The sequence below is a fragment of the Filicampus tigris genome, chromosome 14 (genome assembly GCF_054856515.1).
Source record: "Filicampus tigris isolate MCC_2025a chromosome 14, RoL_Ftig_1.0, whole genome shotgun sequence".
Taxonomy (NCBI): domain Eukaryota; kingdom Metazoa; phylum Chordata; class Actinopteri; order Syngnathiformes; family Syngnathidae; genus Filicampus; species Filicampus tigris.
In genome coordinates, this window is record NC_141230.1 from 21,324,029 (window position 1) to 21,351,245 (window position 27,217).

General features: G+C 41.6%; 1 protein-coding gene across 1 annotated transcript; it reads right to left on the reverse strand.

Annotated features, from left to right (window-relative positions):
* Positions 1-6: 6 nt before the first annotated feature.
* LOC147136805 (transmembrane protein 163a-like) lies at positions 7-27,111 on the reverse strand. The gene is made up of 8 exons (XM_086052418.1): positions 26,493-27,111; positions 21,877-21,996; positions 8,099-8,142; positions 6,739-6,830; positions 6,290-6,386; positions 4,605-4,716; positions 3,578-3,719; positions 7-3,484 (listed from the first exon to the last, which is right to left on the reverse strand). Exons 1-8 carry the CDS (start codon positions 26,734-26,736, stop codon positions 3,424-3,426), a joined length of 912 nt encoding a protein of 303 aa, XP_085908544.1. The 5' UTR covers positions 26,737-27,111; the 3' UTR covers positions 7-3,423.
* Positions 27,112-27,217: the final 106 nt, after the last annotated feature.

The window sequence follows — 27,217 nt, forward strand, 5'->3', positions numbered from 1 at the left end:
CTGCTAATGGCTAAACAGGATATTCTTTATTAATCAATAAAACATTTTTTAAATACTTCTTGGTTTTTTTTTTTTTACATAAATAGTGTATACATTATAGGTAATACCACAGTCGTATTACTGTACAAACATGGCAAGATAGACATTTCGTTACATATTTATTGATAGCGTGTGTCTGCCATGTGTTGTAAGCACGGAGGGACTACACTGTACTAAATCCATGCAAAGCATATAGACGGAGGCGAGTATCACAGCTGTCAGGATTGAACAATCATGTAACGTCAAGTTGTACAGTAAAAGATGTGCTCCTGTCAGAAAGAGTGAACAACCACAATTCAGAGCTGGGTTCATCAACGGGCGAAATGGACAATAGAAAGTACAGTTGGTGAAGTAAGGAGCGTAAAGTGGGTACTAGAAGGGCTGAAAATGAAACAGTGCAAAGAGGAGAGGTAGGAAGATTTACGCAAAGTCGAGATTCAAACCATAATAGCCATGAAAACCACTGGAATGAACCCTGAAGATTCTACAGTATATGCTTGTTCTGTGCCTCACAAGACGTAACGCTGTGCTTCACAAGATGCTTTGTTCAAGATTGTCAATAATGCTTCAGAGAGCGGGGGAAGTGGACATTATACAAATCATTGTGCTGTTGGCGAGCTGACAAGGTGTGATTTGATTCATGTATTCCTTTTGTTGGCACAAGAGAGCACACCAGAGGATTTCTTAGCCTTTACTCACATGCCATGGAAATGAAGGTGGAGGTAGACCTGTCAGAGAAATGGTATAAAGCTGGAACTTTACATTGTGCAGCGACTTGTAACCCAAATGTGTACGTAAATCAGAGCGCCTCGTAGCCCACCACTAAAAGCGTGATTTCCAAGCACTTGTAATCCTATTTCATTAAATTGGTCCCAAACATATTGACGGCAAGTAATCTATCTTAGTTTATCTGTCTATGCCAGTGATGTATAGTAACAGGCGGAACGATTTTCTGTGACATTTTAGTTTGGTGGTGTGCCGTGGAGGTTTTTCTAATGTCAACTATTAACGCCTTAGCTCAACAAAGGTAGGGAAAACACGAACCCACACTAACACAGTTGCAAATATTACTGTAAATATTTGAATGTAAAACCCTTGTAGGCCATATACAACAATCAAATAAAAACAGTGAGCGTGCTTGTAACCCTCCTAAAGTGAGGACTCCCTGTACAGTGTATACTGACTTAAGCCATGGCCATGTGATTTCTAACCAGAAGGGGTCTCACAAGTATTCCACACGGCTACAAAAGCCTACTTCCGATACTGTAAATACATGTGTCATCATTTGTGAACTTGGGTACCGACACAAAGCACATCAATCTGTATGAAGTAAGCCTATCCTCCAATAGGACGTCTAGTGCACCATCTACATTGTCAGGAGATTCAGTACAAAGTATTTACATTTACAGCATCGCTGAGCTCATTCCGAAACGTTTCCAAAGACGGCTAAACGCAAAGTGATCGTAATCAGCGTGCTGGTAAAACAACAAGCCTGTCGGACAGCTGCAGTCCACCAGTAACAAACGCACACCAATGAAAATCACCCTGGAGCGTACGCCACAAGCGGGAGCAAATTCCCCTTAAAAACGGCTTGTCATGCCATTACTTGACACAATAGAAAACCACCTAATTAATCCTTTTTTTTTTTTAAATAACTTTGGGGCAAATAGCTCCACCCAACACCCACACACCCCCAGTCCCCTGTGAGGTCGCACATGATGCATATACCGGAAACCACCACTGCTGTCAGATGACACCGGACAGCGCAAAAAAACAACAATACAATGTGTCATTTTATTTCTATTCATTACTTATACGTAAAACAATATTTACAGAATATAAGCACTACAGAGTAAACATTTTACACTTTGAACACAAGCTCCCTAGTCTAAAATGTTTACTACTACTGTTGGTCTACTAATATATATCTATACATCTGTGATGTTTGTTTCAACTGATGGAACCAAGCGCTATGTTTAACATATTGACAGATTGTGCGGTTGGTATTTACATTCTGTCCATTGCAATATGGAAACATGCACAAACTGTCATGTGCTGGTGAGCAAATACAGAATATAAGGTGTAGAGTATTTGCAGGGATGCAATGTTTCAACTCGCTGCGCCATCCAAGTCAGGGTGATGCGGATCGGCGCGATCTGGATGACTGTGAATCTACACCGACACGCAATCGTTGTGCATCGTCTCTTCTAAAGTGGGGTTCACACATACGGATCAACGGGGCCGATTTCTAGCACTTTCCCTCGCTTGCGATCAAAGTAGGCCCGTTTATTGGATGACGTCTCTGAAAGTTCATCCTGGCCGATTATCCTGCGATGCGCGCTTTGTTAAGAGTGATTATATAACAGCGCATTCATCTGCTGCAGCAAGTGGCTCTTCTTCTCCTCAAGGCAAAAACACGCCACTAGTCGACATCACGCTCTAAGTAGTAATGTCGATTAGCTCACTAAGAACACACTTGCCGGGGTCGCTCGCATTTTCAAATCGGTATGTGTGTACCCTGCTTTAGGTTTATGATATTCAACTTTCCCAAATGTCTGTTCAAACATGTCACAAATAATAAACTATAGATAAATATGAGATTTTGACATTTCGAGACCATGATGCTAAAATTATGGCACAAGAGATACTTCAGTGCCTTCACATTGATAATCAAAACCTGAGAGGAAGTTACAAACAAAACACAGCATGTCAACCATATAGGCCTACAACTAAGTATACAGACGCAGGTACTTCCATTTGCAGCTACATTTTGTCCAGCCCAACTCCTGATTGTTTCGTTATTTGATTAAGAAGTTTGTCTCGATACTTTTGTCTATATAGTTGAAAACGCCTACCACAAACTTGGTATTATTACTTGGGTAGTATAGTTCACTTTACTCCACGTTAGTTCACTTTTCACTTACAGTTCAAGTTTTTCTTGCAAAAATAAATCACTTAAAGGTCAAATAACTCATGAAATAAATACTTTGTAAATAAATAAATAAACACACGAGAGTGAAATAAACCAAGTGCGAATACCTTAAAAAGGCACCAATTCATTCCGATGAGGACTATTCAGTGTCGGCTACAGACCACAAATGCGCAAACATGATGTTTGTTTGTTTGTTGTTTTTTACACATTTACAAAACGTTAGGTTCGTTGACTCAATACTGCTACACGTTTGTCTTAACTTGTTGTGTTTGTGCTACAAAGCAAATTATAAGGACGTCCAGTGTCTCTGTTTGTCTGATGTGTGGGCAAGGTAACGTGAGAATGCATGAATGCAGCATTACACAGTCTAAGGGTAGGCTTGTGATGACAGCACGTAGCGCCTGTAAGTAAAATGTCCAAGCAGTACGTTCAGTGCGACCGGTCAGTGAACCTCACTCAAATCGTTCGTAGTTCCTTGTTTGCCTCACACGGGGCACCATGTCCATCAAAAGCCTGTAGAGACACAAACAGTGTAAAACAGTGCTTGCATTGTTTTCAATAGGTCAAAGAAAGGCAGTAAACGGACGGCTGATGTTTATGCCTTACTTGGCCCCATATGCCAAAATGATGAGTCCAATGAGAACTCCGATCAAGCCGTCCAAGAACCAGACATCGGGGTGATCCTTGAACACTTGGGCACTAATAAGAATGGTAAATCCCATAATGCCGCCAACCAGAGAGTTAAATCCTGAAACAAACAAACAAACACACCAAAAACAAGGAAAGTCATTTGATGTAGAGTGCACACCAAACGGTTATTGAATGTTTCCAAAAGATTATTATTCTCAGCTATTATGCTGTAGTGTGGAGTGTGGTAAGAGATGTTTTTTTTCCTCCCTCATAAACCATAAATATTCAACTCGATTAATGATTAAGATCACAAACCCTTGTGTGTGGGATCAACATCGAGTTTGGTTACGTGTGCGGTGTGCCGTGTTAGACATCTAGAGTACGCCACACACTTGATGCCGTTACCACTGCGACATTCAAAGTATAAAGTTGGTTCATCGCCAATCACGCATTTTGGCATTAACAATATGAACGCCTCACTGAAATCAGCCTGTGGTTGGAAACAAATGGGGGAAAAACTAATATTGTACATACAGTAAATATTTTATGCACAATCAAGGTACATAAATACTTTGATTATGTTGAACAACTACCAAGTGGCATTCATTGTGGTACAGTGGATACAAAAAGTCTACCAAACTCTGGTTAAATGGATGTACGGATGGATTGAGAACAGACATTCGATAAGCTTATCTATTTGCATCCCCCAATTTTGTAAATTCACTTTTTCAACATTACTCTCTAGCTCCTAGCGTGAAAGCTAGCAAGTAAGGTAATTGTTCGGCCCAGAGTAAGTACAAGTAGTCTAGGGGGAAATCAATTGAGGGTCTGAGAACAGCAACTTCATGTTTATTGGACCTAGGCTAATTTGCAAACTTGTTGCTGGGAAGATTTGTATTCTGCTCAATTTGTTCTAATGAAAACGAGTCACTTGCATCGCAGAAACTGTGGCGACATTTAGGAATTTCATTCCAATCTTCCCACTGAGCCATGTGTGACCTACCATCCGTGATGAGTGCGCGACTCGTGAGCACTTTGCCCAGCCAGAACTTGGCAACAGCCAGCATGATGCACACAAATCCACTCACGATGGACACACTGAAGAGGAAGTCATCCTGAAGGACAAATGACAAAGGACGGATTATTTTTTAACACTAATCGCTTGCGCGCACTCAAGGCTGACAATGAGGCTCTCTATAAAGCGACCACCCCAGCAGACTATCCTGAAGTCAAGATGTATTTTTGGGGTGTAGTCATGGCGCGACAGTTAACTGCGTGTCGCAACTGTGCCATATAACCACTGATGTGGACGAACGACCCCGACACCGAAACGTATCGCTGGGTGCCATTTTAGCCACGCCCCCCAAATCTGAAATGTGATAAACAGTTTCACGCTAGATCTTCACAATTGAATACTACATATTATTCAGCAATTATTAGCTTAAATGTATGATGTATTTAGAAAGAAATTCACATTTTAAGGGTCGCATTGACTTTAATGTAAAATGTTGGGATGCCTTTCTTGCAGATTCACCAAATAAAATGACATAATTGGAAATGTTGCAAATAGTTTGCACTGTATGCGTTTATGAGTGTGTGTGTGTGTGTGTGTGTGTGTGTAGCCCTTCTGTCGCTTTCTCACACAGTTGCCGCATGGCGCAAACAATCTCCGCTTTCTGTGTTTAATCAAGCATTGCATGCAGACAGCTCGCAATGAGAGCAGCAACCCAGGACGTGACGTGAATGTGGATTCCCATTTTTTCCCCCCTTTCCCTCGATGAGATTTTGCCGTCTGATACTTGAAGGAAACGCAGTTGTGATCACAATTGGCCTCAGAATGCATGAGAACTCTGAGGAACACATCAAAGTCGCAAAAGGGCAGCGTCACACCCTGGAAGAACGGTCTCATTGTGCCAATGAACGACGACTGCTGTCGGAAAAGAGCCCAGAGGAGGTCACAGAGCGCGGACTTGACGGAATAATGACGATGGACTTAAAATTCAGCACAAAAAAGAAAAAGACAAGATGATAATAATCGGAGGAAGATGGAAGGAAGAGACAATGGTCCCATTTATGCCATCCATAAATGGTGGAATTTTCCCACCTCGTTTCCAGATTGCCGGTCTGTATGAAATCATAGTATCAGAGCCATAACATCATAACGCAGACAGGACAAAGCTTTTCCAACTTCAAATTGCTTCTCCTGCTCTATTGTGATGAAAGCAGTGTACCCATCCGACATTTATTTCAACATGTCACACCGGACCCTGGCGCTAGTGGTTAGCACTCGGCCTCACAGTTGACACACATCTAAGACAACAAATTTAAATGAAGACTAAATTGTGTATAGGTGTGAATGGTTGTTTGCAGAGGTGTCAAATCCTGGTGCAGAAAGTAAAAACCCTGCCCCAGTTTGGCTTTAGCCACGGGTGGCTTAGCTAGCCACAGGTAGCTTAAGTCAAACTGTGGCAGGGTTTTTACTTTCTGGACCTGGATTTGACACCTCTGATTGTTTGCCGATAAATTCTATCGCCCAAAAATCAGTTCAGGCCCGCTTGCTTTGTCTTCTTGCCAAAGGAACATTGCCCGCCGGGCGGTTGGGTCTTAAACCTGCAAACATTTCTCTTTTGGACTTCTAGACTTCTTCTGTGAGTTTGCGGGAAAAAAAAAATATGTATGTGGTCTTACCACTTGCGGGGGCATCCTGGTAACCAGATTATGAATCGCCTTTCCAAGAATGCACAGGGAGCAGAGCAGAAAGACAATTCCCAGGACCACACATGCTCTGCAGAGGCAAGACAGCAGAAGGAGACACCAGACTTGAGCAAGTAGCATCTGGATACGTCTGAATTCCTAGCTTTAATAATATAGTCTTTCATTAGTTCTGGTGTCCTTTGAGATTCCCGGTATGAGCGAAGGCAAGACATGACGTATAGGACAGATAATGTTTGTGGAAGAGCAGCAATGGCCTTGGGATGTTTTGTTCACCATGTGAACGAACAAGCCTTTTGGTCCAAATTGTTGGATTCCATGGACACTTTTCCACTTTATTTTGTTGATCAATAGGTCTGAGCATTTTCAAATAAACTTCACAAAATCAAAGGTGTAACGCAGACCAGAATTGACTTGGCACTCACATGTATTCTCGGTGCGCTGAATGCACAGCAGCCGCATTGCTGTAGCGCCACAGGACGATGATTGATGAGAGGACGTCCAAGGTGGCATCAAACTACACGCACAAGGTACGAGTCAAGGAGAGAAAGAAGGGAGGGAGAAGGGATAATGGTTAGATGGCGAGATCCACAGATTCTTCTTCTTTTTTTTTTTTACCACACACGCTCACACTCACATTTGCCGCGCAGTGTAAAAATCAGTTAAATATGTACAAATTTAATGGCGTGTGGCGTGTGGAACGGCAACGCCTTAAACAAAATTGAACAAGTTTAGTGAGTATGGCAAAGTGAACCGTGACCTCTGATTTTTGTTTCATTTGACCAGAACAAATACACTTGAATTTATGAGTGTCATCGAGGATCAAAGCAAATATAATCAATTCCTTACTTAAGTAGGCTTCAAACATCCTCCGTAATAATCTGGTTTATGTGAAATGTCATCGTGATCAGCACATTCAAACTATGATTTTTTTTTTGGGAGGGGGGGGGCGTGGCTAAATGAGTAGTCCCCTCCCCAGTATAAAAGAACTTGAGCGCCTTTGTTCACATCAGAGGTTATCTGGCGCAGTGTGTAGTTAGCCAGCCACAGCAATTGAGAGCGGAGAGAACGTATTCATTATTCACAATCATGAAGCCTCATCTTATTTACTTGGAATTTTTTTAATCCGTCAAATGTGGCAGGGTCGTTCACAACACTGTTCCCTCTGGCGTGTCAATTTTACAAGAATTTTATTTTCACTTTACATGGACTTTAAAGAGTGATTTTTTTCCTCCCCGATCTGCTTGGAAAATGGTCGATTGTAAACGTTAATCCTGCTCGATATTTACGAACGTAAATCATTATGTGTCAACACCGAGTTCGGCACTGCTGGTAGACTCGCTCCTCTGCTTTCTTCTTTGTATTTTCTGGCAGTTTGTGGAACCATGCTGCCTCTCACAGGTCAGTCTTGGTGCTACAACAGACAGAGGATTTTTTTTCCCCCTGTCATGTGTGGGGTCTCACATTTAAAAAAAAATCTGCTCAGATATTAAAGGTCAGCAGATATGTAAAATGTGATGATAACTAAACCTTATGGATATTAATGTTTTATTAAAGCTAGGCTAATTGTACCCTTCCATTTTTGACAGCTATTTAGCGGATTGCTGATTCCTTGATAGTACTGTACACCTGCGCTGCAATCTCAGTCCTTCCTTTCTGCTCTGTTACCTTGGAGACAACGGGGGCCAATAAAAATTGAGTTCCCAGACTCATTAATAAATCACTGAGACCAAAGTTATGACTAATTGAGCAATGCAAATGGGGGGAGCAAGGATAGAAACTTACGGCAAATCCAAAGGCCGATGCGCTGTGCCTCATGAACGATACGGCTGTGGAAACAGACACGGACACACACACACACACACACACACACACACACACACACACACAGACAGAGAGCAGTTAGCCTTGGCGGATTCCAGACACGTCGGGAAATCTTTTGCATGTTAGCAACCGATTCTATTTCAATCCCGTCAATGTGCCGAGATGGCATGACACACCATCTGTCTATCTGTTATCTAAAAATAATCTTTGTCTTGCTCCATTGATGTGAGCTGGTTTGAGTCTAATTGGATCCAACCAGAATCTTCTGTGTGTGACTCGCTACATTCCAACAATAAATTATAAATAATAATAATAAATTATTATTGTTATTACAGGGATGCCTTCAGATACACGCAACCTGATTTACGCATTGTTCGAGATACAATGCGTCATTCCGCTGATTTTTTTGCTTGAAGCTAAAATTTGAGTCTGTTTCGCTTAAAGCTAACAAACAATGCAAAATGACACAGACAGGCTAGGGAATAGCATCTGTATCATGGAATTATAACCTTTTAAAGAAATTCACAGGCATATATTCTTTATCCCCTGTAAAAAGCGACTAATGTGGCTAAATTCAGCCCAAGTGTATACTGTACATCATGTTTGTATTATACCGCCCCCAGGTGGCCAAGGCATGCACAGCAGAAGGAGAAGCACAATGGCCATTGAACTGAACCCCAAAAATTTTGTTAAAATGTTGTTTTATTCTTTACATGCTGGTTTGATTTCTGTACGTTATATAAAATACAATATTATTGTGCTACTTTTCTTATTAAAGAACATTGCAAAACGTTTTGTTGTTCTTTTGGGGGAGGCATGGCATTTCCATTCATGTTATTATTCCCAAGCACACTGAATACTCCGTCCTGTGATGATAAATTAAGCGTTGATCCCATTTTGTCATCTGCTGGCAGATCAATTTTTCTCCCTCCTTTGTGTGCGCTTCGGCTTCAGTGCTAACAAGACTGGGTGAAGTGGGGAAGGGTTGCGAGAGAGGATAAGGGAGGTGTGGACAGGGGATAACATCAGGGAATAGGATGAGGAGGCTCAGCGGGCAGGTGGCGGAGGTGGAAGAAGGGTGAATGTGATAATTGAGGACAGAATAAAAAGTGTAAAACAAAAAAGGCCTTTTTGGTGTAAACGCGTTGCTACCAATGCATCGGTATGATTATGCAGACATATGAGAAATAGAAAAGTATGCATAGTTAGTTTCCCTAATGCATTTTTTCACAATCAAAACAGTACCCAGTTGTCTTCGTAACATGCAACCTAATAACCGTGATTTCCTTTCATTAAAAGCAAAAGCATTTTTACTTGTGGAGGCAGCACTTCGCACACTGTAGCATTTAGTGTAGCTGATCCGTACATATGGCACATGCAGTGAACATATTGCCAACGACTAACAGAGTGGTGACTTTCAACATGAGTACCTTGACTGAGGAGTCATTGCAGGGCCCATGTTTTTGGTTTTGACATACAAGCAAAAAATTGAAATAACAACGCACTTTAGCCCCCACCGCTCGATGGCAACAGCAAATTTCACAACATCCACCCACAGAGTTGATCTCTATGGACGGCAATTGAAATTGGAGGCACGGAGGCGTGTCCTTGAAGACAAACAAAAACTTTCACGTTTTACGCTAAATGAATATTCAAAATTAATTGGCAGCAAATTAACATTTCCACAGGAGCTGCTCTGCATAAAAGTGAGGGAGAAAAAAAACCTTAGCTTGACGCTAGCAGACATACCAGCGGGACTACTTATGAGGCACACATGAAGTGAGTCCAAAAATACTGCAGCATCACTTGCCCAGTGATCCGTACTTCCTGCCTCTTAGAAGACACCCGACAAGGCTGCGGCCCTTTGCCCAGCTGCAAAATATCACGTTCAATAATTCAAGACCGACTGCTCGGCTCGTCTCTGCTCTGCACTGCTGTGCCTGGAGTTCAGCGCTCCCTCCCGCCTTCTCTTTAACCTCCCATATATCCTTTGCTTTCTCACTTGCTCCCTCGTGCATGACAATCTTGCCTCAGTCTTTCTTCTTAGAGGGGGGAAAAAAAAAAAAAACAACAACAGCGTCTCTCTCCGGAGCAATATGTGCCTCCTTCATCTCAACCTTAATCCTATTTCCATCCCTTGATCTTATTGCACTTTGCAACCAGCTATTATTACCAGCCTTTTGTTTGGCTCATGTGGCACTCCACTACATCTATTGTATCCATCTATCTATCTATCTATCTATCTATCTATCTATCTATCTATCTATCTATCTATCTATCTATCTATCTATCTATCTATCTATCTATCTATTATCCTATTGCAATATCATCCATCCATCCACCATGCTATTTATCAAAATAATAACCAAATAATTACTTGAAGTCTGCTGTTGCTTTAACCCGACAGCTTTTGTGGTTAACGCTGACCACATTGTGAAACAGTCTGGCAACCAGATTGTGGCCACATGAGGAATAAAGCCAGACACAACACAGCCTCTTCTCTTCATAAGAACCTCACGCACGCGCACACACGCAAGCGCGCCCACGCACACACTGATCAGGTCAGCGCTCACCAGTTGGCTACTGTTTAACGACACCCAGATGCAACGTATGCTGGGTTGCATCTGGGCTTGTTAAAAAGATACGCGACAGCGGACACCAACATTACCATATTACTAACTCCAGAGGGTTCGGGCAGATTTGCTGTATTGTTACGTTGACGTCTTTAAAAAACGGTAGCGGGTGGTGTATTTGGTCTTTGGGCCTTCCGTGGGTCCTTACCTGACTTAATCCGAATCTTAATACCACCGCTATCACATCGCAATTACAGAAATAATGTAGCACGCCACTGTGCCAGGTACACAATTCAAAATCAATATTAATCCAATAACATGACAAGAGCATATAAAGACGTAAATGAAATACAACATAGCCATTAGAGATTCTGACTATTTAATGCAATGACGTGTGCAGATGGCTACAGATGTGATTTGCTCGTCAAACTTGGCTGCAACAAGTTTTGCTCTGGCCAACCATTCAGAGGACAATAAAATGCTGACATCATCCAGGCCTTGTAAAAACAAATTTAAAATCTGACTGGTCCAAATTGCTAATGTAGTTTAAATTTGATCAGATGGCACATTTAGTTGTGAAGGTTCTGGGCAGATTAGATTAACATGGCAACACATAGAGGCTGAAATGTGATTGGAGAAATAAACGAACACAAGAGAAACGCTACCTAATGAAGAGGATAGACCGATGGGAATAAATTGATGACATTTCATGGAACAAATAGTACAATTTAGGGTGCAATTGTCCTCTTTGGGGTTGCAAGACTGAACTGGTAAGCGTGTAACTATTGCAGAAGTAAATGTACATGTCATACCATGCGTGTCGTGTATTTTACTCACCCAATACTGTACACGTGTAGTTGCCAGCCCACAGTTAAGTCACAAATGAGTCGTTACGAAGCTGGCAGGATACAAGGTGCAGGTGTGCCGCAACACAATCGCAAACAGTTGCAGCCAGAGAAAAGAGGCAAATCAATGAAGACAGCACTACGCTGTCCAATCTGGCAGAACAGCTTGGAATGTTTCACAAGGAAAAACAACTACTGTGACTGGAAAAAAAAAAAAGAATCAAGTACCGTACATGTAGGATTGTTATTAACGACCATACGAAACACCATGAGTTAGTGTTTTTATTTTTTTTAAGTAATGACAGTCAAGTCGACGTCTATTAATCAGTGACCTCACTGATATTTCGGCCAGTTATCAACTAATAACACAAGCTAACTCACTCCCTTTCCCCGCCGTCCCAACACGCCTAAATCGTTCATTCGTTCATGTGAAAAACAAAACGCATAAAATGTCTCCTTTAATAGTTGCTAACATCTTAAGTTGGACAAGAAGACTTTCCGCCACCTGTTGTCTGTTTCCTGAATGCTATTTACATTTTCCATTAGCCCCCAAGTATAGGTTTCATGAAAAATTCATGAATGATGAAGAAACCCAGCCTTTCCTCTTTTCCCCAGCATGTAATTTGTACTCCGCTGCCCTATTGCAACGCAAGAAAGCCCGGTCCTCTTGGTAATGAATCCAAGGCAATCATCAGTTAACCATCGATCACAATGAAACAAACTGTGGATTGTTTTGGGACCTCTCAAATGTTCCTGCACAGGGAAACCAGCATGGCGTGTCACAGGAAATTGTTATCGTGCGCTGTTTGCGTTGAAGCTCCCTTTCAGAGCTCTCACTGAATACATTCATGCCTTCAGGATCATTTCAATGTGATACTGGAGAGTTGCCGTCTACTAGCACGCACGCAGAATAAAGCTATAGCCATCAAAATCAATCAGAATTTACGGAAGGAGTAAATTGCCAGTGAAACTGGGAAAAACAAGTGATTACATTTTCGAATGACGCTGTAATGTGACAAAATGTGAAAAGAGTGAAGCACTTGTCTATTAATATTTCATTAGCCACAGTATAGATAAATGGTGTTGATAGCACATATGGTGTCCACAATGTTGATTGATTGTTTTAAGACCACCAATGTTAGGTGTGTTAATATCTGGTTTCCCACAACATAAAATACAGGCAAATTAGTGTGGTTGAGTGACGGTGAAATGTTCAGTGGTACCTCTCGGGCATGAGAGGGCTCATCACGCATTCTCCGCCGACACGTATATCTTGATCTCGCTGCACTGCTTCCCTTCTTTGGCGGCGAGGTGTAAAAATACTCAAGTGGTGTTTACTGCTAAACGACGGTTGCAAGGCCGCCGAGAGAGAGGCCGTTCTATAATTACGCCACAGATGGCGAGCTTTTGACAGCCAAGCTAAAGGCGCTGATAAAATGCGGCCGGCGCACTGGTGGAAATGTTTCTCGTCGGGAAACTGCAGAGAGAAGAGGAAGAACATTGCAAGGTTTTCGTTCAAGGTAATTGAAACTTTGATGCTGGTATCTATAGCCTTCAAGGTTTTATCCGTAGGGATAAGAATTACAATGAGTAAACTATACGTAGATTGACTTACATCCTCATAAATGCAGTTGAATAAATATTTAAAGGTTATTACACTGTGTTCCAAATGATTAGGTATATGCTGTTTTTGATCATTTTCTTGAAAACTCAATGCACTTAAATCTGGTATGCGCAAATATTCGACACTGCTAAGGTAACACTCATGGAAGAAATAAATCCTTTGAGGCCAAGGCCGGGTGAGAACAAAGGTGGAAGATAAGCTAATTGTCTTTACTACTTTTATAAATAGGCCGGATTTTTTTTTTTTTCCATTCTCTTCTGGTTGCATTATGATCATAACGAGGAAAACCAGTTCTGATGCCTGGTGTGTGAGAGGACGAGACCTGAAAGACAAAGATTCCAGCTCACATCTGAACTAAGGGTTCTCGTTGGAACAAACTTCAAACAAAATACCAAGAGAGCTACAGAGAAGAGAACTAGTGTTAACCCACAACATGGTCAAGCTTTGCTCTGCGTTCGACACGGAAAGATGAAGACACTGGAAACGGTTTGAAGTTGTGGCAAAAAACGCATAGTAGCGATGTCTCCTAAGTGAAGCTCAAGAGAACCGTTGCAGAAAACAAGTTATAAGTCTAAGAACAGCTGTTTTACCACTTTTTTCCCGACCCACCTGCATGGGCTCTATTTTACTGCTTACCTAAACCCTCTCGAGACCCAGCGGGCTCAACCAAAGCGTTAGTGATGTACAGAGAACTTTTGTGTCTGCTTCAGCGGTGATCATGTCTTGAGTTTTCTCAGAAAGCCCTGTGATTGAAGCTGTGCATCAGCCCATGGACCAGACATGACAGCGGCCCAACAAAACCAGGATTTCCAGCTCAGTGCTCACATACAGTACTTGAACTTTAAAACATCCCAAAAAGTGTCTAGAAAATCAATTTCATGTCATATTGAAAATATGACTTCTTCAGTAGCTTCTACAGACTTTTTTCTTGACAAACCATGCAGCAAAAGGCCTCTTACTACCTTAGCACAGGTGTCCAATCCAATTCCAGAAGGTAAAAACCCTGCCACAGTTGGTCTTTAGCCACATGTGCTTCTACTCAACCAAGCTAGCTCCTGGAAGCTAGCTCGTTTACCTGCCGGTGAAGTAGAAGCACCTGTGGCTAAGGCCAAACTGTGGCAGGGTTTTTACTTTCTAGACCTGGATTTGACACCTCTTACCACCAGTGATGAAAACACTGAACCCCTCGGGTAGGCATTCGGCGGATGCTCAAGACAGAAATAAAGCTGACTTTAGGATGTTGATCCTAATAATCTTCGACTTGATACCTTTGAACAACCTGAAGTCAGTACCACTCTGTGAAGAATCCGCTCAATCTAGTTTTTTTTTACGCTGAGTTCCAGTGCAGCCCTCTTGGAAAGACTTTTTCTGGCTTTGCGCGAACACAGTTTGTCAAGAACAGATCCTGTTTCAAGAAAGGACGGCATGAACTGTACTACGTATTTGAGCAAAGAGCCATAAAGACACTCGAACTAGCACCGGACGACAATTTCGAATCTATACTGGAAAAAGCTGACAGTGTTTGACATGTTGAGTTCTCAAAGAAAGGAAAGTCTGGCAGAAGCATCTGGTGTGAGAAACCGAGCAAGCAGAAAGCAGTGAACAGCCACGACAGAGAGAGAGTGTGACTCCAACTGCAATCCATGCGGCCATTATCAATGTTGAGTTGAAATGACAGATTGTTTTACAGTAAGGAAGCCTATCTTGAATGTGTTTCATCCACGGCGGTGGATGACTTTCAGTCATTTGTTTAGAGATTGGAATTGTGATTCTGTTATTTTTAGATTCGGGCTCTGTTTAAAAGACAATTCTGCTGCCTGAAAACTGGCCAGGCAATCACAGGGCGCAGAAAGAAAAACAAGCATTCACACTCATATTCACATCGTATCTGTTCATATACAGTATTATGACCCTCTGGTGTCATTCAGCAGGCTCCTCTCCTGCCCTTGTGTCTTCCCCAGCTGTGCATTGTCCTCCAATTATTTTCTGTCTATTTTGTGCCCTGCTTTTGCTCACTTTTGGGATCTTTGTAGGTCACTTGTTTGCTGTGTCAGGTCTTTTGCTGTCATTACCTTTTGCTCTCTTGGCGTCCTGGCTGCATTTCTTGTTCCCCGTGTGTTCTTCTAAATTATTTTAAAGGTTATACTGTGTTGAGGTCATTCTTGGAATTCTACATTTTTTTCCCTCTAACTGAGGACACAATGGTACTGGTAAAAGTGGCGATGCAACCGAATGACAATGTGGAGTGTGTCATTCTTTCTGTCTGCATTATTTTAACAGTAAGACACTGTTGTGAGGTCAGTCCCCTTCCACAGACCATTTGCTGTTCATTCAGTAATTGGCAGAAAATGGCATCCATGCAATGAGACTGTTTCAGACGGGTGTAAGTCAAATGACAGCACTTGTGTCTGCACTTCTTTTGCACAATGCTCACATAGTAAACAACATGACTCCTAAACACTCAAGATGAACATAACAGCGCACATCACGCGTCAGCCCTCATTCTGCTTCAGTATTCTACATTGTCTGCTACTGCGACTGTCAACTATCCAAAGCATGACGGGAAATATAAGAAGGTATGTGGGGGTCTGAAGGCACCACTGTAAACCTTTTGTATATTGATTTGTATACAGTATCCGATTTAACATTGACAACTTTTACACGCAGTGAATTTTCAGGTTAAGTTCAAAATTCGTGTTTCTAAAACATTAGGAATAACCCGTTTACATGCATGAGTAGACAGAGTTACTCCTGCATTTGAATAAGCCGATCTAATACAATACCAATACAATACAATTTTATTTATATAGCGCATTTCATAACAGCCAGGGCTGTAACAAAGCACTTTACAATACAATAAATAAAACAATAACAACAATAAAAGGCTGTGGTACATGTATTAGTAAAAAATATAGACACAAACAATATATAAATAAATAAATAAATAAAGCCAATAAATCCATTTTAAAACCCAAGTTTGAGACTGTTGGCTTTAGATGTGAAGACAGGAGATTCCGTGTTTTCTAAGGATGAAACCCAGGGGCAGCAAATACAATGAGAACAGCAATGGCCCCAGAATAGAACCATGTGGTACACCATACGATAAAGGGGATCGCTACGCCAAGGGTGCTGCGCATACACGGACTTCCTGAACAACAGCATGCCTTTAACAACCTGAATACTGACAATATTTGAGTTTTAAACGGGTTGTTGACTGCATGTAAATGTAGTAAATGTGAAACTAAATACGGGTGTGTGTCGTTCTAATTCCATGGGACAAAAAGTCTACAGGTACCCACCTTATCATAACGATGATACTGTACTAATAATACCTTTGACAGGTAATCAATGTAATCTGGGTTCTGAATGTAATAGCTGTATGACTTTCCTAGTCATCAAGCAAGCCTCTTTGGCTTTAAAGTTAGCCCTTTTCCATCCATGTGCCAAATTAACACTCTATCTATATATAGACTTCTACCACATAGTCACTGCTAAAAATAGACCCAACAGAGAGGGAAAGAAAATGAATAAATGATTGTGTTTTCATCTGTGAGACAGACAGTAGGTGTTGGAGAGGGCGGTATTTGCTCTTTGAGTGAAGCAGAGCCAGAGAGGAGGAAATGAACACAACACGGGAAAAGGCTTGGAAGGGGAGAGAATAAGAAGTAAGGCGAGTGGGTGTGACTGAGGACCCCACGGGAGTTCATTGCGGGGAGGCAGAGCTGCGGCAAGACGGGCAAATCTTTCTCCCGCCCCGGCCAGCATGTGATGAATGGCATGCTGACAACGGTGTTGTTTTTTGTCTCAGTCGGTGGATGAATTCAAGACGCCCGAGTCAGCAAATGTCTACGTAATGATCACAAGAATGATGCTCTCTGAGCTTTTTGTAATGACGGCATGGCATCAGTCCACTCAGGTACAAAGACAAACATTCATACTTCTTTTCAGACTAGAATCTCGGCTACACAAAAGGCTCATTCCTCTCGAATATTTTTCAGACGTCTGTCTAAATCTGAGTTTGTGAGCGCTTCTGCTTTGCCGAGATGATCCATCCACCTGAGAGGTGTGGCGTCGTTCGTGCCTTATAATCTTTTGATGACATCGCACTGATGGAAGCTTTCTGCGAATGCAAATTGCAAGAAATCTTAGTGGACTTCTGAACTATAGAACATTGGAGTGCTCTTTTCTCCTGTAGCCTTGAGTGATGTGTCACCCCATCAACCTGGCAGTGCTCCCATTCATATAATATGGTGACTGTTTTTCCTCCCGGTCACATGTTTTCATCCACATGCACAGCACAAGGAAATATACACGGTTTATTGATAACTTTGTCAGTCTTTTACTTTATGTATCTGGGTTGGAACTCAATAATTACAGAGCTTCTGCAGGGAGCACAAAGAACGAGGGGGAGGAGGAAGGAAACGCGGCTGTTGTCCTATAAGATGGGTATACGCATACTGGTTTTTGAACAAATGAGAAACCCAACACGTGTTTACCATTCTTATACTTAGTGGTGTACTCCAGATGGCCAACACAAAATTCCCCGGCACCTTTAGCATTTGCCTATCTGGCCTAATGGCTGAACTAGCTCTCCTCTTCCGTAAATAATTCAGTTAGAAAAGCTTCAAATCAGCCAGAAAGATAATGAACTAGGTAGGTCAGGTTGGGAAAGAAGGCGCAGAAGTTGATGAGACGTCACAGAAACAAAATGGCTGAAGGAATGAGACGAAACTAGGGCAGGAGTGTTGTTTAAAGCGGAGCCATCACAACTACCCAATCCCAGGTGCCGCCTGCCAAGATTCATCTGGCGCCGTCTCGCTGGTATCGTTGTACTTCACAGAGCTTCACGTCATCTCTGTATTCATCCGTGTCTCGCAATCTGGCTTCCTGCGCTCAGACAACACGGTGAGGCTGCAGTCGCTGATTGATTTCTTCACTGTGAACCTGTGACCCGTCCTCTGACCGCAGACAGTACTGCTGAGAACGGTGGCCTGCACTTTACTCGTCGTCCTTCCAACGGAGTCCTTGAGTCCCAACTTTAGTATTTGAATGCAGATCATCAAATTTACTGCAAAAGTCATCTTCATTCCTCTTCGATGTGACTTTTGTTTCATGAGTCCTTACAATGAGCTGTTCCGGAATGGACGCTATTAACCGATAACTCATGTCAGATCGACTGTGTCGGCATCGCGAGCTCCGCCCCTTTCCTTTTTTGCACGTGTGTACGTGTTTGACTCATTCACTGACAGCCCTTTTCAAGGCAGACTTCCCCATATTGCCAGCAAGTTAAGAGCATTTGGACTTTTTTTTACCTTTTTGCGTTCTTTACTAATCAGCAGTAGTACAAATAGTAGTACTCCATGAACTGTCATTTTTTCTCATGATAGCAACAGAAACTTTCTCCTACATACTCTGCTTATACCATACATATACTATACAGTGAAGAAGCTTTTGTTGAATTTACTCAACTTTATTTTGTCAACTGGTTGGACAAAATAAAAACATCTGGATCAGACACATTTTCTAAGTAGACTATACATCTGGATATAGATCCAGACACCACACACAAGGAAAGTAGACAACACATAAACTTAAAAAATGTATCTGGAGCCAGATGATTTTATTGTGGGCAACCACTTGACAAAATCAAATCGAGTAAATTCAACACATCATTTTTTTCGGTGTACATACTTGGTGTGATTTGCCTAAATTTGACCAACTTCCAACGTCTTGGCATTTTTCTCCCTCCTAATCTAATGTGACAAGCCGAGATTTACCACCGAATCGTTATCTTCAACCAGAAAGCTGTGCTGATCTCAAATCCAAATCGATGCAACACCGCCAACTACAGTGATCTGTTAGTCATTACAGTGGTTTACAAACTGGAATTTAACAGACAAGCGGATGAGACCCTCTTCCACACCCAGCCATTGAAAACATACTAGACACATACAGTATGTACTGTATGTGGGCAGCAGTCAACTGTTCTGAACCGTCAACAGCAGTGAAGGAGTTGATTGCATGTTTAGTCACAGGCATGTTGGAGCACAATTTTCTTTTGTACGTGCGAGATTATCGGAGCATGGCACACACAACCCAACCAAAACTGTTAAATGTGTGATTTGTTATCTTCATGTATGGGGACTGTGAACAAATCTTTTACGATCTGAACAATTCTAATGTGTGTAATCGGCCTTTGACGACATTGATAAATTCTCGCTATTGTGAGGTATACCGGATGGGAAAAGCCAAAAGACAACAATGCTACTCTCAGGGACGCTAAATACGATGTCAAGGAAAAAATCAAAATTGGAAACGGCAACACTAAGTGACGGCATTTGCCTCTCATCTGTGAACATCCAGTTGGGAGCTAACAGTCTTATGTTCTAAATGTGTAGCCCTGGAGATGACAGCATTCCGAGAACTGGAATTGTGCTAAGCAACCAACATCACATTGGCACTCACTTTGCCATTTGACTGACGCTTAGTCAAGATGACAAAGCAACATCCTCAATCGTGTCCACAGCCTGCCATAATACATGAGGGGCACCCTGTGTGTCATGTGACGATGACAACAAAAATTGAAACATCAACCTTTGACAGCCTCGCAGGATCACATGACCGTGCTTACTTCCCCCAAAGAGTTTTGAAGATGCAGTAGTAGAAATCAAAAAGACGAGAAAAAAAATACTAGGTCTCACGTGTACAAAGTGTCCCCAATGAACTGAACTGTCATTGTATGTTTCTAATCAAGCAAATTCAAGGAAAGTGCTATAAATAAAATAAGGGAAAGCATGACGACAGTAAGCTTTTCTTTAAATTCTCTATGAGATTTGATGCGACATAAGTTATTATACATTACGTCCACGTTTGTAGACAGGAAACAAAACACTTGAAATCACAGAAATCAAATTAGTTTCATTTCTTTGTATTTTCTTTCTACGTAAAGATCTTCTTACAGCTTTATAGCTAAATAAAAAAGCATTACTCTTAAAAGCACTACACATGCAATGTGTGGAAAATTGATCACACTGGAAGAATCCATTGAAAATGTGTCCCCAATGCACTCTTAACACTGCAATCAATTATCTCACTGGCTTTTCGTCGCTAGTCTTCAACTTCTACTTGAAAGCTTACAAATAAAAAATGGCCTTGCACATTAAAGTAGACGTCAACCCAAAAATGTTCTTTACAATATGTTGTGTGCACCCCCACTAGTCTAAACACGGCATTCTGATTAATATTGCATTTGTGGAATATGAGCTAAGGATAGGTTCACACCGCAGATCTTAATGCTCAATTCGGATATTTTGAAAAAATCCGATTTTTTTGTGTAAGCTTTCATATTATATTTCAAATGCGACCTCGGTCTTGGCTGCTGTGTGAACACATGCGTCGCCAAAGTAGCCCGCATGCGCAGAAGAAGAGACGACGTCACTCCCGACGTGTTTGCGGAAGTAAATGAGGTCCAGCGTGTCGGGGCATTTATACAGTGAAGCGATTAGGTAGGAGGCAGAAATAAATACAGCATTTGGGGGACATCACAAGGCGACGCTTTAATATCTCATTTCATGGAGACATCACTAACGATGACATCGTGTCGTAACCCTGCGTAAAAAATGAATCGATCTGAACCATGGCTGAATTAATACAATCGCCATAAATGTCCACTTTATGCTTCATGTTTCAAGTGGGATTAAATTAAAGTAAAACGTAAAGTCAATAGTGTTACTCAAAACAACTTTGCAGACTCGATCCTCTGCTGCCGGCACTTTCCCTCTGCCTGCGCCGGGCGCATTTTGGGCTCCGGATGACGTCAAAGTCGGATATATGCGACCTGGCCGTTCAGACCGAGGCCGCATTGAAAAAATTCCGATACGTATCCGATCTAGGACCACATATGAAAGCGACCCAGGTCACATTTGAAAAAATCGCAATTGAGCCGTTCACATTGTCATAAAAAAAAAAAAAAAATCAGATACAGGTCGCATATGGGCAAAAAATCCGATCTGGGTCGCATTTGCCTGCTGTGTGAACCTAGCCTAAGAAGCAAAATGCACCCGTTTTTATCCATCTCCGGGGGCAGCCATTTTGTCACTTGCTGTCAACTGAAAATGACATCATAGCTCAGGGCTCAGATAACGACCAATCACAGCTCACCTGTTTTCTGAAGCTGAGTCATGATTGGTCGTTGCCCGAGCAACTATGATGTCGTTTTCAATCAACAGCAATTGACAAAATGGCCGCCTCCTGAGATGCGTAAAAACGGGTGCATTGTGCTGCTTCATTTGTGTTCCACAAACAAAATATTAATGAGAATATCAAGTTTAGACTAGTGAGGCTGCATAGAACATATTATTGTATTGACTTCCCCTTTAACTTATAAGCACGGACGAACCAGCCCGTGGTCCTGGAATGAGCGCCTTCTGGCTGACAGCATTTTCCATCAACGACTTTGGAAGGACCTGCCATAGGAGCTGAACTCGATGGCATCTTTTAAATAACTGCTTAAAACGCTCGGTCTCAGTTTTACTTCGACAGACGTTTTCATGACGACATCCCTTGTTGTTGTAAGGTAGCGAGAAATAAACCTACCTAGGTCAGCGTTTATCGCCTGGCAATACTCTCGCTCTGCTTACGCCACGTAAGCAAATGGGCAGCATTTCACGTGCACAACAAAGAATCTTATATGCTTACTGAACGCCGTCACGGCCAGTATCAGGGTGACCACGATGGAGATCCACGAGACCCAGAGTGCCTTCTTCCTGTAGTTCTGAGCTTCGTGAGGCTTCAGTCGCATGCTGCTCTCAAGGAGACCTGCGATTTAAAAAATAAATAAATAATAAAACACAAACTCATTTCCAAGGACAGTTTCAGGCTCAGGTTGAAAAGAAGTGGCTTACTGTATTCAAGACCCTAGGAAGAAAAAAAAAAAAAAAAAACATTCAGCTGACACAAAAACTGACCTGCATTCAGTATAATGTGTAATATGGTGGCTTTATAATATTGCCCTTGAGTAGCTTGTTTCGTTGCAGGAATTAAACTTTGCGTTTTTGAAAAGCTGTTAAATGTAGCGAGCAAAGTTGGCAACACTGACTGTGCTTTTGTAAACTGACTTCTTTCTGTTGGCAGCCCTGTTGTTAGTGAAAGAAGTTCGTGTCAGCTAGCAATGGAATGAAGGCAAGGAAATCTGCCATTGTTAAACAACCTGGCAAACCTTTTACAAAGCAGCATCCAAATGAGAATTACTCACTAGCGGTCACCATACCAGTGGAAGGTTCTTTTCATTCATTTGTTTAAAATCTCGCAGCTCTGATCGAAACGAGCCTTTAGCCTGAAGACACAGACAAAACTATTCCAGATTCTCCATCGCCTGAAGCACATCCGTCGTAGTGAAACATGAAACGACCTCTGCAGATTCATGCAATATTCACGAGTTGGAACTTTTTCACGCTAAATATCATTAACAGATATTGCTCATTCCACCCAGCTGTGTTTCACATGGAATGTCGTCGTCGCCTGTGGCCAGTTGCGACAGACGGCGCGTTTGGTATAGCAAGCAGATAAGAAGACACACTTTTTCACAATTGCCCCTTGTTTCAATGTGTAAATAAACACACTGCACTTGCTCATGAAAGGCATTTTTATGTTTATTATCAGAGCTGGGCATTTTACTGAAAATTGAGCGTCCGTTTCTCGTCAATTCGACAACACGAGTGACCTGGCTAACGAACAGCATCCATGTGGCGCTCGGTCAGTTATAGGCATATATTCTTTATCCTCTATTATTAGTTTTTTATTATTAATACTACAGCAGCTTACTGAGTCACTTAAAGCAGTTTGTGTTTGCATGATTGTTTTATGCCGCAAGTTGCACACACCAGAAGGAGCCATAATGAATTCATCATGATGCACAAATAATTCTGTTCAATTCTACTGAATGTTACGCTTGATTCAGAATTCATTTCTGGCTTATGTAATTTAAAATTTGAAAAAAATAAATAAATAAAAAAAGTCAAGTCAGAAGAAAACTGCTGCCACACCAGGGAAAAAAAAGTTCAATATCATGTTAAATGTGATAAGTTTCACTTCCGCTCTTGGCAGAACAAAAACGAGAAATTCCTTTCGGTTCATGTCACCGGCGGAGCCCTACGTAGGTATATGAGTTATATTTTTTAAATGTATTATTTAAAATTAGCGAGTACCATTTATTTACAAGACACACAGAGGGCTGAGAAGCATCGCTTGGTTTTGTTCTGACGAATGCAGCAGCCAAACTTATCACATTAAGGCGTGAAAATTATCTCATGAAAGTATGACTTGGTTCATGTCAGGGCGCAGTCCTTATTCTGTCTGCAGATTATACACTTTAAGTGACCAAACACACATGAGTGGGCATGATACGCCAAAAGACTGTGATTTTTTGGGCAGATGGCTTTAATTAGACTGTAAATTCCACCGTCACTGATAACCTTTAATTTCAAGAACAAGGCAAGCCTCTTTTTGCCTGACGCTTTCAGTAAAGTAGCACAACTGATCATTTATGTCGGCTTAATTGTGTGAATCGTTTATGTGCCTTCTGGATGTTACCATGACAGACTCTTTTCAAAAGTGTGTATGTTTTTGAAGACTCTTAGATCATCTCTTTATAGTGTGGTTCTCAAGCTTTTACACCAAGTACCACTTAAAAAGAATAATTATACTTACTCCAAGTACCTCCATTATGACCACCATTGAAATAGATTGTGTAGTAGGCCCGAGTGTTTATCGGTGTCATGATGTGTGTTTTTGTTGACTTTGTTTGGATTCGATTTCATTTTGTTTCATGTTTTTTTTTAGTGTGTTTTTTTTTCAGTTTTCCTGTGTCCGGCCTTCATGTCTTACCTGCTCGTTTGGTTTTCACCTCCACCTGTTCTCGCCAGCCCTCTTACATGTGTCAACCAATCAGTTTCCTCCAACCACTCGTCTTGTCCAGGTGTGCCACGTTGTCTCGTCAGTTAATTTCTATTTAGCTCCCTGCTTTCGTTCGGTCTATTTGGGATTATTGATGTTTTTGCCTTCTTTATGTGTCATGTCAAGTTTGGCTGTAGTTTGTTGCATTGAGTGGGTTTTTTCTCTCCATGTGTTTTCTTTGTCACTTTGTGACTTGATTTTCTGTTGTTGTTGTTGTTGTTGTTGATTTAGTTTTGATTCTTCCATGTGCCTTGTCTATTTTGCTTACGTCCACCTTTAGGCACTATCAGCAAAACCTCCTGACAATCAAAAAACAAGACACATTCTATACCTTAAATATATTCATAATACATACCGCTGTAACTTTAAAATTAACACTATTTAAATATAGGAAACATTTTAATTCATGATTCAACTAAAACGTATTGCACATTTTAAAAAAAATAGTACCTAAATGAATGCTTAAAACAAACAATTAGTAAAGATTCAAGGCAAACATGCAGAACCCGAAAGTTAAATACAACTGAATTGTACTTAAGAAGTGATTCTGTCAAGTACCACTAGAGGGAGCTTGGAGAATTAGTGGCCTCGTGCTTTTAGTTGTTCATCATGGTTAAAATTAACCAGCGTTAACTCCACGCAAGAACGCAAGAAGAAGAAAAAATCTATATTTTACTTTTTCGCTGAGTTGGCAGCATTGAGTAGCAGCTCGCTTTCTTGAATGCCCTAACTCCAACCTTCGGTCGTCATGGTAATGCATCTGCATTTGCATGGCACAGAACCAACCCCCAAAACTGAGTGATTTCAACCACGAGAGAGTAAGTGCAAGTAAGACCTTTTATTAAGGCACGTGGGGAATTTTAAATTGCCTCCTTCAAGGCTTGCACTGTAAAAGCCACTTTTATTGTGATTAACACATGGTCACTTTCCTTTTGAAGCTGTTTTTTTTTTCTGCTGACTTGCCAAAACCAAAGTGAATTCATCTGCACACTTTTCACTGAGTTATTGGGAATACTGTACGTGATCGAGTTACAGTATTGCTTTCATCACCCATTTTTTGTCGACAACAATTACACGGAACATATGTTTTAATAAATTGGGAATTGTATCTGCATTCTTGATGACAATGCAACATCATACTTGAAAACAGGCTTACTAGGTTAAACATGATTAAAAAAGTTAAATGTATCCCTTGCAATCATATTCATACAGATTAAATTAACCTTGGCAGGTGCCCGTACAAAGTTACAGGTTTAGGATTGACTGAATAACATAACATGGGCCCACTTATCCACTATGGAATGTTTAGTTCCACAAGTACATATAATGAATGGGATTTAAAATGCCCCAAAATTATACATAATCTCTTTCACACAAACACACAGCAAAGGATTTACTGCATGTGACTGGTAGAAAGGTGACTTCAAGGTAGAAATGTCGCTGCAGCCTCAGGTTCTGTATTGTGCAGCAAATGTATTATTATTTTTTAAATTATTATTCATACCTTCACTTTTTTCAAGTTCAAAAGTTAGAATTACAATCCTAAACCGATTCAAACCATTCCAGTGACAAAAAGACTACCATCTACCTTCGTCATAGCTTCATTCTTCACAAGAAAAAAAAATGCATACAAATTAATGGTAAGAAAAAATATCAGATTCCCCATCTCTCATTTCATGTCAAAAGATTAAGCTACCGAATGTTCAACTTTCCAAAAATTCCTACTTTTTGAACATCGTCCATGTGAGATTTCGCAACCAATAACATTTAACAATGGATTGGTATTACTTCAAAATGTTCAACATTAACCCCCCCCCCCAAAAAAAAATCACATTTTCCAAAGATTCCTCAATATCCAGGGAAATTCCCAAATGAATGGAGAAATTCAACAAAATCTCCTTTTGTATTTTAGCTTTAAAAAAAAAATTCTCACATTCTACGTGTCTCATAAGGGACCATTTCAGTTGAGCATCAGCCGGTGTACCCCCTGGACTGGTTGCCAGCCAACATACTTTATAACTAAACCCAATAAAACCCCCATTCACCCCGATGGACAACTTAGTGTTCTGTGAGCCTAACGTATTTTTAGACTGCGAAACATCCTATAATACAGCAAAACATACAAACTCAATTCAGATTCAAACCCTGAACCTTAAACTGCAAGTCAGACATGCTAGCCACTAAAGCACCTTCCCCATAGTCTTTGATTGGAAGATTCTTTTAAAATTCTGACTTATTAATTATTCAACTAACAGCAGGTTAAAAATACCTCACCTCATTCCCCCAGGTAGGGGTGTGTGGTGGGGGGCGGGAGCGTCTAATAACAAAACAAGGAGCTATGAAACCGAAAGCTCGTGTACCTTCTCCCTCCACATTGTCGGTGATTTTCATCTCTTGGCCGGAGGTGAGCGCCTCATGCTGGATGGGGCTCTTGACGTGCTGCTGCTGCTGCTGTTGCTGCTGCTGCTGCAGGTTGTTGTGGTTGTGGTAGTTGTTGCCGAAGCCATCCGGGGCGCACTGGCCGTTCCGCACTGTGCCTGGACACGGATCCACGATGGTCAAGTCCGGGACTGGGAAGGACTCTCGGCTGGCCGGCTCTGTCATTGCTCTGCTGGCTTGCCTTGAGTTCTACTGCAGTTTGAGGAGAGTGGAGCAGCAACAAAGACGACGACGACAACGACGACGACGACGAGGAGGAGGAGGAGGAGGATGGATGACTGAGAGCGCAGCAGACATCCACGCGCGAGGTTTATAAGCACTCCTGTGCCGGCTCGATCGTCGTGGGGCGGAGGAGGAGGGCTGAGTAGAGATGGCGATGTAGTGTGAGATTAAAAAAAAAAAAAAAAAAAAAAGAAAGAAAAGAAAAAAAGATCCTGAACTTGTGACAGGGGCGTGAATCAAAGCAGGCTAAAAAGTGTGATCTAAGCAGGCGGGAGACAGTTGAGGGTGAGATGCAGTGATGCGATATACCGCACTGTGCAGTGAGGCGGGCGGTTGCCTCATGTTTTCTCTCCTCCCCCTTTTCTACCCTTCACTCAAGTTTGCATGAAGCCCACGCACCCACTAAAAGCTGCCACTTTCGGAG

What these genes read in the sequence shown, in the direction of transcription:
- LOC147136805 (XM_086052418.1), bottom strand. Translation starts at nt 26,736, where the DNA reads ATGACAGAGCCGGCCAGCCGAGAGTCCTTCCCAGTCCCGGACTTGACC. An exon ending in CGACAATGTGGAGGGAGAAG is followed by an intron (nt 21,997 to 26,492) that starts GTACACGAGCTT and finishes TTTAAATCGCAG; the next exon opens with GTCTCCTTGAGAGCAGCATG. An exon ending in ATTTTGGCATATGGGGCCAA is followed by an intron (nt 3,485 to 3,577) that starts GTAAGGCATAAA and finishes GTGTCTCTACAG; the next exon opens with GCTTTTGATGGACATGGTGC.